The 20,109-nt window shown below is 41.2% G+C and overlaps 1 protein-coding gene across 1 annotated transcript; it reads left to right on the plus strand.

The window, feature by feature from the left end:
* Positions 1–761: 761 nt before the first annotated feature.
* Positions 762–14,136, plus strand: LOC137757430 (A-kinase anchor protein 4-like). Its single transcript, XM_068534124.1, has 5 exons — positions 762–860; positions 1,941–1,991; positions 2,547–2,648; positions 11,077–13,212; positions 14,005–14,136. The coding sequence occupies exons 1-5, from the start codon at positions 762–764 to the stop codon at positions 14,134–14,136; spliced, it is 2,520 nt and encodes an 839-aa protein (XP_068390225.1).
* Positions 14,137–20,109: the final 5,973 nt, after the last annotated feature.

The following is a 20,109-nucleotide window of genomic DNA, read 5'->3' on the forward strand; positions in this document are numbered from 1 at the left end:
GGTGGCAGGGGGGTTGAAGGAAGTTGGCAGAGATTATTCTCTCTTTCAAATAAACTTTGTCCTATGGGATCAGGGTCTGGTCTTCCCGCAGACATTTGTCTCTTAGTTATACTTATGGCTATTAGACTGAGTGTTCCCAGTATTCAGAAACTCGTTCTATATGTTGTTTTAATTAAAAGAATTATTCACTTTACTGGTATTGACCTTAGTCTTTTCTAGTGGCCCTATGTGGTAAGTAATTTCACTTTCTTTAATGTAATGAGAAAGACTCGGATTAGACTAGGTTTAGCTAAAATTCAGTTAAAGGGGATGAGGTGAGCTTGACTCTTTGAAGGTACCCAAGAGTGGATAAAGAACAGAGGATACAGGTGAGATTTAGTTAATGGGGTTGGGGAGAAGTAAATCACTAAATTTAACCCCACAGTCTCTAGACCTCCTTTTAAATTTACTTCCCAGCCTGTCATTTTTCCTGACTGGCATTTTCCCAAGTCAATATGATACGCCCATGTTTCCAAATACCTGGTGTGGGGAATCTAAATTAAAGATGACTATGGATTGAACTAAAAGATAATGATCTTGATCATCAGGTTCAAACATTTCAGAGTGTCCTTCCCCCATGGCTTACCCGACCAGTTCCTAGCCTAAACCTATATGAAACAGAGATGGGTTTCAGAAACCCCTTCAGGGATTCTTATTCAAACTGATTCAGTTTCTAAAAGTCATATATAAGACTTTCAGATTTATTTTCTTTCTCTTTCCAGATGTCTGATAATAATATTGACTGGTTACATAGCCACAAGAGCATGTGCAAGGTAGATCTCTACAGCCCAACAGGACAGCAATATCAGGACCAGAAAGTGGTAATATACAAAATGACTCCTACCAAGAAAGGCTTGGCATTTGGGTATAGATATCCTGGAGCCCAGGATAGACTAATGGATAGTGATACTGTGATTTCTCTAAGGAATCAAGCTCAGTAAGGTCTGTGGGGGACCAATATGCTCATACATCACACAGGGACAATTCAAGGGAGGGGCAAGAAGAGGAGTGATGTGAAGGAGCTGAGGAGGGGAGGCTGGTGGGGGAGACTGAGGGGAGCCAGGGGTGGTGGTTGCCTAGTTACCAGACTCTATTATCTCACACCTCTGAAGTCATAATAATGTCGCCTAGCTACCAGTAAGCTACCCTAAAGCTGGACTCCTTCAAGAGGGCAAAATATGTATTTTTCCTAATGAATAACAATATAAAGCACCTATTAAACACAGAAATGTTTATCCATGTACCACTTAAAATCTTCTATGTCATCAATAGTAAAAACACCACATTTTGGCAACATTAATGTAGTAGAAAGTGCTCCAAACTGGGAGCCAGGGGAATCGAGTTCTAATACAAGTTCCAGTTTTGAGTCTGTGTCAGTTGGGCAAGCCATCTCTCTTCTCAGTTTTCTCAGTAAATGTGGATATTGTATTTTGGGCCTCTTTCTCTCTCACAGGTAGGTGTTCTCATTTAGGAAGCATAGTAATATTAAGATTCTGTCTGCCTAGAAGTTGAGACACAGATGTAGAGAACAAAAGTATGGACACCAAGGGGGGAAAGCCGCGGTGGGGTGGGGATGGTGGTGTGCTGAATTGGGCGATTGGAATTGACATGTATACACTGATGTGTATAAAATTGATGACTAATAAGAACCTGCTGTATAAAAAAAATAAATAAAATAAAATTCAAAAATTAAAAAAAGGTTCTGTCTGCCTAATAAAAATCATTTGTCTATGGTTTATTGAGTACTTAATTATGTCTAGGCACTCTACTAAAGCTTTACACGCACTGTCTCAATCAATCCTCACAAGAACCCGATAAGGTGGGTGCTACTGTCATCTCACAGAGAAATTAAAGCCTTTTCTCTAGAATTTTTCTAAATTCACCATCTTAATTTGATGCAGATATGCTTTGTTGATGTGTCCACCCTCAACATGGAAGATAAAGATTCTAAGGTGGGTACTCTCTGCTTCCCTCAGAGTTGGAATGGGTGGGAAGATGCTGAGACGGGTTATCAGTTTCAGCATGAGGAAAGGGAAAGGTTGTGGTAGAGGGTGGAAAGGTGACGGGGACTCAGGTGGGAAGCCATCATTCTCATGAGCCCATGATCCCTGGTTCGGAATTTACTGTCATTCTTGATACCAAATCTCATTTTATAAGCCACTTAGGTTGCTGGTAGGGCTAAAAGAGTGAAAGCATGGAAGACAGCATGTCAGAAAAGTTGGGGGGGGGAACCCTTTCCAAAAGGTTGATGTTTAATGGAATATGGTTCCTGAGACTGATGGCTTTGTGAATACCTTCAGTGGGGTGGGAGGGAGTAGTAATTTGTAGAGGGAGCTTTATCTCATTCTTCAAAGACTAGCTAGCCTTACAAGCCTACTTTTCCTTCAGAAAGAAAGGGGATAATAGGAGACATGACATTCATGCTTTGAAGTAGTAGCCTAGCGGGTCAGCTTGGAGAAGTCTCAAAAAGCAACTTCTCACAAGAATCTTGCCCTTTAATTCCATAGGATGCCGCTGGTTCCAATTCAAGAGGTGACTTAAACCTGGAGAGTCTGGAAGAAGAAAAAATTATTGTGATCAAGGTTACTGAGAAGCAAGACTCACCTAAGGTATAGACTTAGCCTCTGAGCCTACCCTTTCTCATTCCCAGAGCCCAATGCTGAATCTGAGGACTGTGGTTCAGAGATAGTAAGAGAACTATTGTCAAACAGACCCAAAATTTAAATATTATGATATTCTAGAGAACACAGACCTAAGCTCACAGTCACAGTAAGTTCAATGCTCAGGTAGCTCACAATGACACTATCACAGAGGCTCAGAATGCCCTCTCCTAATTTCAGGTACCTACTGCAAAAAATCTTGCTATGCTTATCTTAACAAAGATATGGGCTTATAAGCAAGATCCTTTGCAATGTTCTTTGCTGGCTTGTAATGGACTTGTGTGCCCCACATTGCCCAGTGTCCAACAATGAAGAAAGAGGATATGAAGAAGAGCGCATCCACAGCAACCAAAAACTGTAGTTGCCCTACCCTGTTGTCTAAGAGATTACCCAGGCTGTTGGGTAGCATAAAGTTCAAAGCAATTACGCTTGCACACCACTGTCAGACATGGAATCCTTTTGTTTTTGTGTAAATATCCCAAATTACACCTGGCAGGCTGGTTTGGGGTAGGCATTAGAGCACATGACAAGTCACTCTCACAGTCCTAGAAGCCTGGAGTAGCTGATATTGGAACAGGATATTTGGCTTCAGTGCAAAGGAGTCAAATATTTCTTGTTCTGTGTTCCTAAGCTCATATTATAACCAGAAACATCATTTCTGACACCAGATGCCTTTGGAGTCATGAGAGTGGCCCCTGAGGAAGGGAAAACCAGTTACAAAATATTCTCCAAAGAGTCTTGGGTTCAGTTGGGGGTGGCCAACTCCATTTTGGGGTCTTAATAAAAGGATATACCTGGTGTTTGGGGTTTTTTTGGTTTTTTGTTTTTTGAATTTTTTGAATTTTATTTTATTTATTTTTTTATACAGCAGGTTCTTATTAGTCATCCATTTTATACACATCAGTGTATACAGGTCAATCCCAATCTCCCAATTCATCACACCACCACCCCCATCCCCCACCGCTTTCCCCCATTGGTGTCCATACATTTGTTCTCAGCATCTGTGTCTCACTTTCTGCCCTGCAAAACGGTTCATCTGTACCATTTTTCTAGGTTCCACATATATGCTTTAATACACGATATTTGTTTTTCTCTTTCTGACTTACTTCACTCTGTATGACAGTCTCTAGATCCATCCACGTCTCTACAAATGACCCAATTTCGTTCCTTTTTATGGCTGAGTAATATTCCATTGTATATATGTACCACATCTTCTTTATCCATTCGTCTGTTGATGGGCATTTAGGTTGCTTGCATGACCTGGCTATTGTAAATAGTGCTGCAAAGAACATTGGGGTGCATGTGTCTTTTTGAATTATGGACATCTCTCGGTATATGCCCAGTAGTGGGATTGCTGGGTCATATGGTAATTCTTTTCTTAGTTTTTGAAAGAACCTCCATACTGTTCTCCATAGTGGCTGTATCAATTTATATTCCCACCAACAGTGCAAGAGGGTTCCCTTTTCTCCACACCCTCTCCAGCATTTGTTCTTTGTAGATTTTCTGATGATGCCTATTCTAACTGGTCTGAGGTGATACCTCATTGTAGTTTTGATTTGCATTTCTCTAATAATTAGTGATGTTGAGCAGCTTTTCATGTGCTTCTTGGCCACCTGTATGTCTTCTTTGGAGAAATATCTATTTAGCTCTTCTGCCCATTTTTTGATTGGGCTGTTTGTTTTTTAAACATTGAGCTGCATGAGCTGTTTATATACTTTGGAGATTAATCCTTTGTCTGTTGATTCGTTTGCAAATATTTTCTCCCATTCTGAGGGTTGTCTTTTGGTCTTGTTTATGGTTTCCTTTGCTGTGCAAAAGCTTTGAAGTTTCATTAGGTCCCATTTGTTTATTTTTGTTTTTATTTCCATTACTCTAAGAGGAGGATCAAAAAAGGTCTTGCTGTGATTTATGTCAAAGAGTGTTCTTCCTATGTTTTCCTTTAAGAGTTTTATAGTGTCCAGTCTTACATTTAGGTCTCTAATCCATTTTGAGTTTATTTTTGTATATGGTGTTAGGGAGTGTTCTAATTTCATTCTTTTACATGTAGCTGTCCAGTTTTCCCAGCACCACTTATTGAAGAGACTGTCTTTTCTCCATTGTATATCCTTGCCTCCTTTGTCATAGATTAGTTGACCATAGGTGTGTGGGTTTATCTCTGAGCTTTCTATCTTGTTCCATTGATCTATATTTCTGTTTTTGTGCCAGTACCATGTTGTCTTGATTACTGTAGCTTTGTAGTATAGTCTGAAGCCAGGGAGTCTTATTCCTGCAGCTCCGCTTTTTTCCCTCAAGACTGCTTTGGCTATTCGGGGTCCTTTGTGTCTCCATACAAATTTTAAGATTTTTTGTTCTAGTTCTGTAAAAAAATGTCATTGGTAATTTGACAGGGATTGCACTGAATCTGTAGATTGCTTTGCGTAGTAGAGTCATGTTCACAATATTGATTCTTCCAATCCAAGAACATGGTATATCTCTCCATCTGTTGGTATCATCTTTGATTTCTTTCATCAGTGTCTTATAGTTTTCTGCATACAGGTCTTTTGTCTCCCTAGGTAGGTTTATTCCTAGGCATTTTATTCTTTTTGTTGCAATGGTAAATGGGAGTGTTTCCTTAATTTCTCTTTCAGATTTTACATCATTAGTATATAGGAATGCAAAAGATTTCTGTGCATTAATTTTGTATCCTGCAACTTTACCAAATTCACTGATTAGCTCTAGTAGTTTTCTGGTGGCATCTTTAGGATTCTCTATGTATAGTATCATGTCATCTGCAAACAGTGACAGTTTTACTTCTTCTTTTCCAACTTGTATTACTTTTATTTCTTTTTCATCTCTGATTGCTGTGGCTAGGACTTCCAAAACTATGTTGAATAATAGAGGTGAGAGTGGACATCCTTGTCTTGTTCCTGATCTTAGAGGAAATGCAGTTTTTCACCAGTGAGAATGATGTTTGCTGTGGGTTTGTCATACATGGCCTTTATTATGTTGAGGTAGGTTCCCTCTATGCCCACTTTCTGGAGAGTTTTCATCGTAAATGGGTGTTGAATTTTGTCAAAAGCTTTTTCTGCATCTATTGAGATAATCATATGGTTTTTATTCTTCAACTTGTTAATATGGTTTATCACATTGATTGATTTGCGTATGTTGAAGAATCCTTGCATCCCTGGGATAAATCCCACTTGATCATGGTGTATGATCCTTTAGTATGCTGTTGGATTCTGTTTGCTAGTATTTTGGTGAGGATTTTTGCATCTACATTCATCAGTGGCATTGGTCTGTAATTTTCTTTACTTGTAGTATCTTTGTCTGGTTTTGGTATCAGGGTGATGGTGGCCTCATAAAATGAGTTCGGGAGTGTTCCTTCATCTGCAATTTTTTGGAAGAGTTTGAGAAGGATGGGTGTTAACTCTTCTCTAAATGTTTGATAGAATTCACCTGTGAAGCCATCTGGTCCTGGACTTCTGTTTGTTGGAAGATTTTCAATCACACTTTCAATTTCATCAATTGTGATTGGTCTGCTCATATTTTCTATTTCTTCGTGGTTCAGTTTTGGAAGGTTACAACTTTCTAAGAATTTGTCCATTTCTTCCAGGTTGTCCATTTTATTGGCATAGAGTTGCTTGTAGTAGTCTCTCAGGATGCTTTGTATTTCTGCAGTGTCTGTTGTAACTTCTCCTTTTTCATTTCTAATTTTATTGATTTGAGTCCTCTCCCTCTTTTTCTTGATGAGTCTTGCTAATGGTTTATCAATTTTGTTTATCTTCTCAAAGAACCAGCTTTTAGTTTTATTGACCTTTGCTATTGTTTTCTTTGTTTCTATTTCACTAATTTCTGCTCTGATCTTTATGATTTCTTTCCTTCTGCTAACTTTGGGTTTTGTTTGTTCTTCTTTCTCTAGTTCCTTTAGGTGTAAGGTTAGATTGTTTATTTGAGATTTTTCTTAATTGTTTAGGTAGGCTTGTATAGCTATAAATTTCCCTCTTAGAACTGCTTTTGCTGCACCCCATAGGTTTTGGATTGTCGTGTTTTCTTTGTCATTTGTCTCTCGGTATTTTTTTATTTCCTCTTTGATTTCTTCAGTGATCCCTTGGTTATTTAGTAACATATTGTTTAGCCTCCATGTATTTGTGTTTTTTATGGGTTTTTTTCCCTGTAATTCATTTCTAATCTCATAGCGTTGTGGTCAGAAAAGGTGCTTGATGTGAGTTCAATTTTCTTAAATTTATTGAGGCTTGATTTGTGACCCAAGATGTGATCTATCCTGGAAAATGTTCCATGAGCACTTGAGAAGAAAGTGTAATCTGCTGTTTTTGGATGGAATGTCCTATAAATATCAATTAAATCTATCTGGTCTATTGTGTCATTTAAAGCTTCTGTTTCCTTATTAATTTTCTGTTTGGAAGATCTGTCTATTGGTGTAAGTGAGGTGTTAAAGTCCCCCACTATTATTGTGTTACTGTCGATTTCCTCTTTTATAGCTGCTAGCAGTTGCCTTATGTATTGAGGTGCTCCTATGTTGGGTGCAAAAATATTTATAATTGGTGTATCTTCTTCTTGGATTGATCCCTTGATCATTATGTAGTGTCCTTCCTTGTCTCTTGTAACATTACTTTAAAGTCTATTTTATCTGATACGAGTATTGCTACTACAGCTTTCTTTTGATTTCCATTTGCATGGAATATCTTTCTCCATCCCCTCACTTTCAGTCTGTATGTGTCCCTAGGTCTGAAGTGGGTCTCTTGTAGACAGCATATATATGGGTCTTGTTTTTGTATCCATTCAGCAAGCCTGTGTCTTTTGGTTGGAGCATTTAATCCATTCACGTTTAAGGTAATTATTGATATGTATGTTCCTATTGCCATTTTCTTAATTGTTTTGGGTTTGTTTTTGTAGGTCCTTTTCTTCTCTTGTGTTTCCCACTTAGAGCAGTTCCTTTAGCATTTGTTGTAGAGCTGGTTTGGTGGTGCTGAATTCTCTTAGCTTTTGCTTGTCTGTAAAACTTTTGATTTCTCCATCATATCTGAATGAGATCCTTGCCGGGTAGAGTAATCTTGGTTGTAGGTTCTTCCCTTTCATCACTTTAAGTATATCATGCCACTCCCTTCTGGCTTGTAGTGTTTCTGCTGAGAAATCAGCTGTTAACCTTATGGGAGTCCCCTTGTCTGTTTTCGCTTTTCCCTTGCTGCCTTCAACAATTTTTCTTTGTTTTTAATTTTTCTAATTTGATTACTATGTGTCTCGGCATGTTTCTCCTTGGGTTTATCCTGTATGGGACTCTCTGTGCTTCCTGGACTTGGGTGGCTTTTTCCTTTCCCATGTTAGGGAAGTTTTCGACTATAATCTCTTCAAATATTTTCTCGGGTCCTTTCTCTCTCTCTCCTCTTTCTGGGACCCCTGTAATGTGAATGTTGTTGCATTTAATGTTGTCCCAGAGGTCTCTTAGGCTGTCTTCATTTCTTTTCATTCTTTTTTCTTTATTCTGTTCCTCAGCAGTGAATTCCACCATTCTGTCTTCCAGGTCACTTATCCGTTCTTTTGCCTCAGTTATTCTGCTATTGATTCCTTCTAGTGTATTTTTCATTTCAGTTATTGTATTGTTCACCTCTGTTTGTTTGTTCTTTAATTCTTCTAGGTTTGTTAGACATTTCTTGCATTTTCTCGATCTTTGCCTCCATTCTTTTTCCGAGGTCCTGGATCATCTTCACTATCATTATTCTGAATTCTTTTTCTGGAAGGTTGCCTATCTCCACTTCATTTAGTTGTTTTTCTGGGATTTTATCTTGTTCCTTCATCTGGTACATAGCCCTCTGCCTTTTCATCTTGTCTCTCTTTCTGTGAATGTGGTTTTTGTTCCACAGGCTGCAGGATTGTAGTTCTTCTTGCTTCTGCTGTCTGCCCTCTGGTGGATGAGGCTATCTAAGAGGCTTGTGCAAGTTTCCTGATGGGAGGGACTGGTGTTGGGTAGACCCGGCTGTTGCTCTGGTGGGCAGAGCTCAGTAAAACTCTCATCTGCTTGAATGCTGATGGGTGGGGCTGGGTTCCCTCCCTGTTGGTTGTTTGGCCTGAGGCGACCCAACACTGGAGCCTACCAGGGCTCTTTGTTGGGGCTAATGGCGGACTCTGGGAGGGCTCACGCCAAGGAGTACTTCCCAGAACTTTTGCTGCCAGTGTCCTTGTCCTCACGGTGAGACAGAGCCACCCCCCGCCTCTGCAGGAAACCCTCCAACACTAGCAGGTAGGTCTGGTTCAGTCTCCCATGGGGTCACTGCTCCTTCCTTGTTCCCTATGCGCACACTACTTTGTGTGTGCCCTCCAAGAGTGGCGTCTCTGTTTCCCCCAGTCCTGTCGAAGTCCTGCAATCAAATCCCACTAGCCTTCAAAGTCTGATTCTCTAGGAATTCCTCCTCCCATTGCGGACCTGCAGGTTCGGGAGGCTGACATGGGGCTCAGAACCTTCACTCCAGTGGGTGGACTTCTGTGGTATAAGTGTTCTCCAGTTTGTGAGTCACCCACCCAGCAGTTATGGGATTTGATTTAATTGTGATTGTGCCCCTCCTACCATCTCATTGTGGCTTCTCCTTTGTCTTTGGATGTGGGGTATCTTTTTGGTGAGTTCCAGTGTCTTCCTGTCGATGATTGTTCAGCAGTTAGTTGTGATTCTGGTGTTCTCGCAAGAGAGATTGAGAGCACGTCCTTCTACTCTGCCATCTTGAACCAGTCTCTGGTGTTTGTTTTTAAAGGAGGAGCCCATATTTACTACACACAATGCAGGTCTCCTTGATTTTAACTTAAGCCCATTTGCAAAAAGTGGACCTTATTATGACCTCACGTTTCCAGGAATTCATGGTGATGAAGCAATGAATGGAGCAAAGAGGGCAATGGTACTTAGTGCTGTGTGGATGTGTACACAATATGTATACACATATCCAAACACGGGCATACACAGTCACAAGTATAGATATACACATATACGTTTACACAAAGTGACACACACATAGATATATACATGTATATACATTAACAAAAAATAATTTATAAAATAATTTATAATAATTTGTAGCCAGGCCACACACATGCCTGGCTACATGTGACACTGACAAACACACACAAGCATCGAAATAACAAACTTATGTATAGTGATCTAGTCATAACAATGACTTACACACATATGCAAAGATATACAGTTATACAGAGTCAGACACACTAATGTGCCCACATGTGATACACATAAACATTTATATATACATCCAAGCACACTATGCATAAACACACACTCACATTGATACACACAGGCCTTGATCAAAACAGACCATGCAGACTCAGGTACAGGCATACTCACTTATAAATATACCTCATGTTGATACACACACATACAAACTTAAACAAAGTGACACATTAACTAACGCACATGTTTGTGTACACTGATACACATATTGACACAAATGCAGTGACATCCCCACTCACGTACTCACAGACACACTCAAATGCCAGTGTGTATTCAACACTGACATACATCAATCATTGACATAGTATATAAATATAACATAAACTGATACCTAATATATCGGTATACACAGTCATTATACAATCACCTATTTATACATATTCATTTTTAACATACATATTTATTAATATATTATACATTAATTATATATTAATATATTGATGAGTATGTATGCTAATACCTGAATGTATGCTTCAACATAAATACGTTTATAGCTGCATGATACATGCTACTGGATTTATATCATAAACACATATGCAGCTCTCTCAACTCGACACTTGCTTATTTTCATATTCAGAGACACACTGATATACACACTCATATTTTTACATTCACACACATGTACAAAATATACATGCTAACATGCACATGCTGGCCTATACAGTTGACATATACAATGGGTATGATGTCAGCACATTATGACACATGCTTACACACGGTGACATCACACATGTGCATTGACATACACATATGCGCACACATACACACAGGCACATTTTCACACACTAACAGTACAGACTGACACATGTTCACACTCATGAACTGATATATTGATGTGCATATACACACACGACAGAGACACTGACATATTTTTGACATGTATTGAAATAAGCACACATACTCAGATGAAGTTGACAAACATATTGATAACACTTGTATATAGTTAAGTGTACAAATGTATCTACTCTGAGCTTTTGTTGCTGCCACTTGTGCTTGAACGTGTATTAATGGATATAATTGTGTGTTACGCGCCCATGCAAATACTAAAGGCCAAATCCCTAATCTGTGCAGCTTAGAAGATATATCTTCTAAATACAATAGGGGAAAGAAGTAGCCTACCTAAAGTCTTATGGATAGGTCGTCTTTTTTTAGATGGAGATGTCAGTGTGCCTTTTCAAACGAGCTCCTTCTAATCCTGGAAGTGTCCTCAATCGTCTACTCAGTGATCTTCAGAAGTACACCTTGTGTTTCCAACATGCACTTAGCCCCTCATCCTCCAGCTGTAGACATAAACTAGGAGACACAGAGGGCAAATGTCACAAACTGCCCTCTGGGAACTGCTACAGATTCTATGCCGATCAACTGAAAATGGAGTATGTGGCCAAAGGACCTCAAGGCCAACATCTGGAAATGACAGCGTCCAAAAACACCAGCAATAACCAGAGTCCTTCCACCTCACCAGCCAAGTCTCCTAGCAATCAGAGGGCAGTTATCTCCCCTGATGGAGAATGTTCTACGGATGACCCTTCCTTCTATGTCAACCGACTATCTCCTCTGGTGATCCAGATGGCCTATAAGAAAATCAAGGAGAAGTTGGAAGGTGGAAGCAAATGTCTTCATCATTCAATCTATCCACCCAGTGGGGACAAAGGGAAAAACAGCCCTCGTAGTGCTGTGAGCAAGATCACTTCTGAAATGGCCCATGATGCTGTGGAAGTGACCTCTGCAGAAAGGCGGGGCACTGGGGAGGAGTGTAGGAAAGGTGGCCAAAAAACCTTTCTGTATAGTGAATTAGCCAACAAGAGCAAAGGTGGAGACAAACAGATGTGCCAAAGAGACAATAAGGAATTTGCAGATTCGACCAGCAAAATGTTCATGGTTTACACAAATCAAGTGGCATCTGACACGATGGTCTCTGTTATGCAGAACTTGAAAGTTCATAGCTCTGGGAAGCCAATTCCATCTTGTGTGGTCCTGAGGAGGGCGCTGTTAAAACACACCAAGGAAATTGTGTCCAATTTGATCGACTCCTGCCTGAAGAACCTATATAATAACACCAGGGTCCTGATGGCCAACTCAGACTTTGTCTCAACTGTCAAGAGGAATCTGTTCAACCATGGGAAACAAAACACTGCTGATATCATAGAGGCCATGCTGAAGCGTCTTGTCTGTGCTCTTCTTGGGGAAAAAAAGGAAACTAAGTCTCGGAGTTCGTCACATGCGTCTTTGAAAGCTGGGTGCCATGATCCCAAATGCAAGAACCAAAGTCTTGAATTCTCAGCTATGAAGGCCGAGATGAAGGGGAAGGACAAAGGCAAAATGAAACCAGAGGAGTGCAAGTCATTGACCAGTGGTGAGAAAGTCAGCGAACATACCCTCAAGGAGAGCCTGACAATGTGGAATCAAAATCATGGCAATCAAGGCAAGATGGCTGGCAAAGCATGCGCCAATAAGGAGGAAAAGAGAGAGAAGATCAGCCTTTCCATGGATTCACTGGCAAAGAACTTGATTGTCTCTGCCCTTAGGCTGATCCAATACTATCTGACCCAGCAGGCCAAGGGCAAAGATGCATTTAAAGACTGTCTTGGTTCTACCACCGGCTATATGACTCAGAGTGCCCAATACAAAAAGCGCAGAGGTAGCCAAAGTGCCAAGGCACTTTCAATGAAACATCTAGAATCTCGTGGAGCACCTGAATCATCCACCTCTCTAAAGGAGAATCAACACCTGGACTCCCAGAGGCTGGATATGTCAAACATCGTTCTGTCACTGATTCAAACACTGCTTAGTGAGAGCTCCTTCAACTGCGGAGATCTACGTGAAGGTGAGAACAAACGTTCTGAGCCCAGGACAGACAAAGGAGCCACCATGTCCAAGAGGCCTGACAAAGGGGAAGAACAATGCCAGGACAATCAAGAACTTGACTTTATCAGTGGGATGAAGCAAGTGAACCGACAATTTATAGATCAACTGGTAGAATCTGTGATGAAGCTGTGCCTTATCATGGCTAAGTATTGCAACAATGGGGCAGCCCTTGCTGAGTTGGAAGAACAAGCAGCCTTGGCCAACAACCCCAACTACCAGGCCGGTGGCCCCAGATGTAGTCACGATGCTGCGATGTCACAGAACTATCAAGACTCTCCTGGACCTGAAGTCATTGTCAATAATCAGTGCTCAACAAGTAGCTTGCAAAAGCAGCTCCAGGCTGTCCTGCAGTGGATTGCGGCCTCACAATTTAACATACCCATGCTCTACTTCGCGGGAGATGATGCCGGACAACTGAAGAAGGTAAGCAATGCAACAAGGAACAAGAAGAAAGAGGGTTGGAATGGGTAGGGGCAGGGAGGAGGTATTGTACTTAGAGCCCAAGAAGCAGTCCATTTTTTTGAGTCTGTTCTTTATCATGTGACTCATGAATTACTCTCACCTCATAAAGGCACAAAAGTGATGAACCATTAATTACGTGGGGCTCTGGACACCTCAAGGCCTGTGTACTTCCAAGAGGAGGAGAGTGAGATTAGCTCATTTTATCAGTGATCCTTTCAACAAACTATTTGGTAAAACATCAGGGAGCAATTTTTAAGTCTTATGTTTTGCACACATGCACACACACACACACACACACACACACACACACACACCCCACGGCTGTGTTTCCTACATTAGATGGATTCCAGAGAAATAAAATACTAAACCAAATTATCCTCCCTATTTCCAATCTCATGTACTTTTTTTTAGGGAGGCAGGGGAATGGCAACCCCTAACCTTGACCTAGAAATCAGTACAGATTAACTGAAGGATCCCAGTACCTGATGAGAAGTATTAGTGAACACAACTGATTCCAGAGTTTGTTTTTTGAAGCTCAAAAAGAAAGGACCTTTGGCGTTTTAATCTATGCCATTAGAGGAGGGTCCAGAAAAAAGGAAAGCCATGTCAGCAGCCTCCAGTCCTGGACCCTGTGGCAGCCTTTAATCCTAGAATCACAGGCAGGAAGGTGGGTGGGGTGTAGTTGACTTTCTCCGTCTGGGCCCTGGCTCGAAAAGCATCACGTGACTCAAGCTATCTCTGCTCTCTCCACAGCTTCCTGAAGTTTCAGCTAAAGCAGCAGAGAAGGGGTACAGTGTAGGAGATCTTCCTCAAGAGGTCATGAAGTTCGCCAAGGAACAACCACGGGATGAAGCCGTGGGAAACGGGCTAGAAAACAACTGCTAGACTGGCTGCTCACTAACCTGCGAGCCAACAATTCCTTCTCCTCCTCTCCGTTTACTCCCCACCCTCAGCAGCATTCTATCCCAGCTGGAGCACCCTCTACCATCAGGCCAGTGAACTGCACGCTGCACGACTGTATTTTCCAATACATCTGAGCAGTTGGACTGTGCAAATACAGGGTGTCCAACAAACTGGGCAAGAACGTGAACCCTTCTTTTTAATTGTGTCATTGTTTTCTTGGTCAGATATATCCGAGGCAAGGGAGGGGAATGCGTCCAATTTCAAGGACTGGTGATACAGTGTTGGACTTGTGTCCGGATCTCACCCTGGGTTATTTTCTAAGCACCCAAGACACAGGGATATAACCCATGTCCAAGTTCCTAAGTCATCCGGTTTATCCAAATCTCAGTTCACAAGCTATTTAGAGTTTTGCCACCTGTGGTCTCCCTGTTTCTCCCAGAATTGCACAGTTAACTTGATAGTCCCCCTTCTAATCCCAAGGATGCAGCTTTCTTGGTCACTTTTAAGAGTTTGTAGATGGGCTAGCTTAGATGAAAAACAAACCGAAGAAAGTATATTACCCACGGACACACATACACTCCCAGTGTTCACTGCACATGGCTAAACACTATCCAAAACTACAATGGGATCTGATCCTCCCCCACACATAATAAAGCTTCCTTATAGGTCATTTCCTTCAGTTGATGAGATTTCCTTGTTTTCCAGCAGTCTGAGAGAAAAATTTGCAGAGAACAGAGCTACCGAATGGTAAATTCTTCACAGCCACCTTATGTGAATCCCAATGTCTCCTTTGAGACTAGCACTGAATTCCTAGATTTGTTATATGCTTTTCAGAAGTCTATCACAATGCTATAATTCATTACAAATCAGATCAAGACAGTGGTTTCAGCCCTGTGGTCCTCTGTTAGCTAGTTTGCTGTGGCATACCTTGGCACCTTTGAGGTGCTTGTGGCTCAGTAGAACAAGCGCAGGATGTGGCTTCCTTCTCGACTCAAAAGTTAAAGCTTTGGCCTCTTACTAGTTGCATGGCCTTAGAGTCACCTAGGTAGACTCTGAGCCTTTTCCTTTATCTGTAAAATGTAGACAAAAATTACCCTCCCTGTTTAGAGGTTAAACTAGAGGAATAGATGTAATGATGCTTTGCAAGGAGAATCTTGTTACAAATTAGATGTGGGATTGAAGTTGTACCTCTCAAAGCCCATCCTAACACAGTTGCAAGTGCCCTTGATATATTTCCAAACTGAAAGCAAGATTCTCTGAGTGTGGGACCCAGAAAGGCACATTTTGGGGGAGGTAAGAAGCATAGAGACAAACTTTGACAACTTCTCCACAATGCCTGGACCAGTCAGATAGAAGTAAAGGTAGGCTCCTTCAAAGCCAGGATTTTAAAACTCCCCAGCCCTGATAAAGCTAATCAAACCTTTTCTAGTCGCACCCCGACCGCATGAAAAGCTTTGGAGTTAAGCCGCCACAGAACCTTCTCTTTGTCCTTGAAGAAAATCCTTAATAAACAAATCCCGGGACCAGGTCTGCATTTCTGATGACTCAGGACTCCCTGAGCACAGCTGGGTCCCATAGTAGTTTACTTCCTTGATTAACTCGGCTCTTGACTTACTCCTGACTTTTATTATGAGGTGGCCTTGGGGATTCTTTGGAACGTGGAAATAGAGCAAAGGAAGTTATATGTTCTTTTAAATGAGGGCCATTGGGGCAAAATGGTCTCTAAGGGCCCTTCCAGCTCTGACATTTGAGGATTCTAAGAGCTTCTCTTCCATAATTTCTCAGGGAAACTTGTGTGGATGAGGTAAGATCAGGGTGAGGAAACTTGATTTTTGCCAGAGCTAACTGACAGACTCCAGCAGAGAAAGGGATGCTTTGGGCCAGACAGGGCCCTGACAAGGGTCTGGAGGAGCTCAACAGTCCTTGGGGTTTATTCCTGGAGGGCGAGACCCTGACCTTTCACCCCTCTAAATGGGGAAGTGATCCCAGGCATCCTATTGGCAATGTGGCCATGCTCACTGCCAGCAGCTAGGAATGGACAAGGGCTTCTGCTGAGCTGAAAGCCCCACGTACAGTAGGAAAGGGACGACAGGAGCAGAAGGAGAAGGAAAACAGGATTATCTCCTGGCAGGCAGTGTCACTGGTTTGATATCGCTGACAATTTTAGTCTTTCTGAGCATCAGGCCTCCATTTCACAAGAAAGTTGTGAGCAAAACTCATCTGGGAGGTTACCACAGGGCCAGGCCTAGGCTGAGGTGAGGCAAGAGAGACAGTTTCCTCAGGGGCAAAATTTAAGGGGGCAGCAGAAAAAACTTGGTAATCAAAACCAATAGTTTTTTTTTTTTAATTGAAGTATAGTTGATTGTGTTAGATGTTGTGTTACTTTTTGCTGTACGTCAAAGTGACTCTGTTATACATATATACTTTTTCATATTCTTTTCCATTATGGTTTATCACAGGATAATGAATATAGTTCCCTGTGCTGTACAATAGGACCTTGTTGTTTATTCATCCTACATCTATAATAGTTTGCATCTGCTAATCCCAAACTCCCCAAATCAATAGCTTTAATGTACCATTTAAGAAATCAAAATTAATGCAGAGTATCAAAATGTCAAATATTGTGATACAGAGGATTAGTAATAGTGCCAGGCCAAAACATAATGGAGCATGAGGTAAAAGGAAAAATTGGTAAGACATTTTATGGGAGGACCACTTTATGGGAGATTGCCAAGGCAGTACTTAGAGAATGTATTGCCCTGAAAGCCTTCATCAGTACAAAAAAGCAACAATGAATTAAATCCCTGCCTAGAGAACTTCGGGAGGGAACAAATAACAAATCAAACAAGTTTAGGAAAGGGGAAATAAAATTTGGAGCAAGGAAACAAAAGACAGAGAAAGCAAAGTTTCACTTAAACCTTAAAAAACAATCAGGGGTGAGGAGAGGGGTATTGCAGTGTTCTCTCTCTTGCTTAACTTAAGAGTATATCTTTCCAAAGAAAGCTCAGATTAATTCTGGTTGAAGACAGGAACCACACAAGGTTGCCCCGGTTAAAATTCTACTTTACAACAGTTCTAATAATGGAAGAAGAAAAGTAAAAAGTAGAAATCTAGGAGTAGTAAAAATAAAAATGCCACCTTTGCAAATGATATATTTGTACATCCATGAAAATCAAATCCCCAAGTATGAGAGGTAGTGAATGAGCTTTGCAAAGGTATAGGATAGAATTTACTTTTGAGCTGTAAGAATTTGCCATCAACTATAAAACAATTGCAGCTGCTTTCTCCTCACTGACTCAGAGACATGTAAAAAGTCCAGCAGTTCCACTGCACTAAGGTCTCTGTGGTATCAGAACATGAAAAAAATCTGGAAGAATTGATTGAATTTCTGTATCCTAGAGCCACCCAGCCAGAAAGAGGAGAGTCTAATTACCACAGTGACAATAATATTAAACACCTAGGTATTAAGGAAGGCAAGAAATGACATTTACAGAGAACTTACTGAGTGCCAGACACTACCAGGTGCTTTAGTTCTTTTAAGAACCTTGTGAGGTGGTTTGTTATTAGCTGCTTTTTACAGCTGTGAAATTAGAGGGTCAGGTTTAAAGGCCTTTTTTAAAAGTTATACATCAGTAAGTGGGAGAGTTGGGATTCAAATCCAGGTTTGCCTCATGCCAAACAGTATGCTTTTTCCATTCTATCACACTGTCTTCCCATTAATTCAGAATCCGTGTTTATTAAACAACTATAATACATGAGTGAGAAAAAGAAAAACAGGTAAATAGAAAAATAGACCATGCTCCTAACTAGTAAAACTAAGTAAAATAAAACACTTTCTAATTCAACATATAGGTTTCATATAAAGCCAATTTAAATCTTTATGGGGTAGTCTCAAAGTATCTCCCCCAAGATAGTAATTACTTACCAAGGGGAAAGAGTAACTTTACAATGGATGAGCCCACCAGTAACACCTTAATTATGTGATCAAGGTTAACATCATCAGTAAAGACACATTGGTATCATGTACCTCCTGATATAAGGTCAACAGAAGGGCATTCTTGCCAAAAACCCATAATCCCAGTCTAATCATGAGAAACTACCGGACAAACCTAAATTGAGGGACATTCTACAAAATAGCTGGCCAGAATTGATTCCAAAGGGTCATGAAGGGAACATTTTAGAGTTGTGGAAATGTGAACTATGTATCTTGATAGGGGATATGTATACATTTAACATAGGTGCATACATTTCTCAAGACTGATCAAACTGTACACTTAAAATTAGTTAACATTATTCTATCTAAATTAGATCAATAAAGTTTACTTTTAAATGTATTTAAACTTAATACCTGTAGGAAAAAAAAATCCCCTTCCACTGTTCACAAGTTTCTTTGCTCCTCTGCCTCTTTCCGGAAAGTCTCCAATTCAGCAAGTCTTTCTGACTTCAGGCTCTCGGCCACCTTTAACTTGCAGCCCTCCGTCCTGCCCCTTCCACTTGTTTGTGGTGGCCCAGAGCAGGCCCTTGGGAGCTCCTTCTTTATGAGAACTTCCCTCCCAGATCCCAGCTACGTATCCAAGGGGAAAAGGTTTTCAGCTCACCCCCCTTCCTGTCATAAAAGTCTCCTTCTCAGAAAAAACTTCCTTCATCACCCTATCTGCCACACTTACTCTTTATTACATGACCCTGCTCTATTTTCATCACACTAACTGATACATCCTCTTTATCATAATTTACTTGCCTATTGACCGTCTCTTCCCTCTAGAATGGTAACTCCAGGAGCACAGGGACCTGCCTGAATCCTCAGTGCCCAGCACTGTGCCTGGTACATGGTAGCCATTCAATAAATATTTATTGAATGGATAACTATCCACCTATTTCAGTGTTCCCTGACGGGGACAAATAACACTAAATGGGGAATCAGAAAATTTGTCTTTAACCATGGCCACTTAATATCACTTCATCACTTGATATAGTTGCCAAGTATGTTTCCTCACCTCAAAAATCAGGATGCTAATCAATATCTTTCAATATCTACCTCTCTGGAGGTGTTGTGCAAAGAGGCAACAAGCAAGGTGAAAATGTTTAAAAATATACCTAAATGTGCCCATTAAAGCTTCAATGCAAAATAATAATAATAAATCTCTAACATTTACTGAGCTTTTACTATATGCCAGACATTCATCTAAGTGCTTTCCACTATTTTGCCCTTTAATCCTCCCAACAACTCTATGAGGCAGGTACTCCTATTGTCCCACTTTGCAGATGAAGCAACTGAGGCCCAGAGAAGCTGAGGAACTTGCACAGTTAGAAGTGGTAGAGTTGGTATTCAAACCCAGATAATCCTGGCTCCAAAGCTCCCACTCTGTACTGCTTCATAGAATACCGGGGCCTTGTCCATAAAGTCACTTGTCAGGATAAGTCCTGGTGTAGTGCAGAATGGAGTAGACACATCTAGGAGGCGACAGGAACCTCTGGAGTGGGATGGATGGTTGGCTGGAAGGAATCCAGGCTGGTGGAAAAACAGAGATTTCCAAAGGGTACTGCAGGCGTAGGCCAGGGCCCAGAAGAAGGCCAAAAGCTACCCCCAAAGCAGCAGTCATCTCAACAAACAAGCAGACACAGCTCCTGGGACTCATGGAACAGGGAGTATCCCCGAGTTCAAGTAGAGGTGATGCTCAGAATGCATCCTCAGGGGACAAACTGGTAATTCACATTTGCTCACAGTCCCCAGGGCCACGACTGATGGAGGGTGGGTCCTGGGGGTTAGGGGGGAGGGGAACCAGCGTGAAAAAAAACCTCCAGACAAGCTGGCAGGCATGTGCCCTGGGGGGAATAAGGGTGGTCCCTGATGGTGTCCATTCAGTGTTCCCCAGAGCCAGGCTGCACGAGGCAGAGGGGAGGGAGGCATTATGGAACACTTGGGGTGCTTAGGGCCTTTGTCAATGAGTATGAAAG

This window comes from Eschrichtius robustus, chromosome X (assembly GCF_028021215.1).
Source record: "Eschrichtius robustus isolate mEscRob2 chromosome X, mEscRob2.pri, whole genome shotgun sequence".
Taxonomy (NCBI): domain Eukaryota; kingdom Metazoa; phylum Chordata; class Mammalia; order Artiodactyla; family Eschrichtiidae; genus Eschrichtius; species Eschrichtius robustus.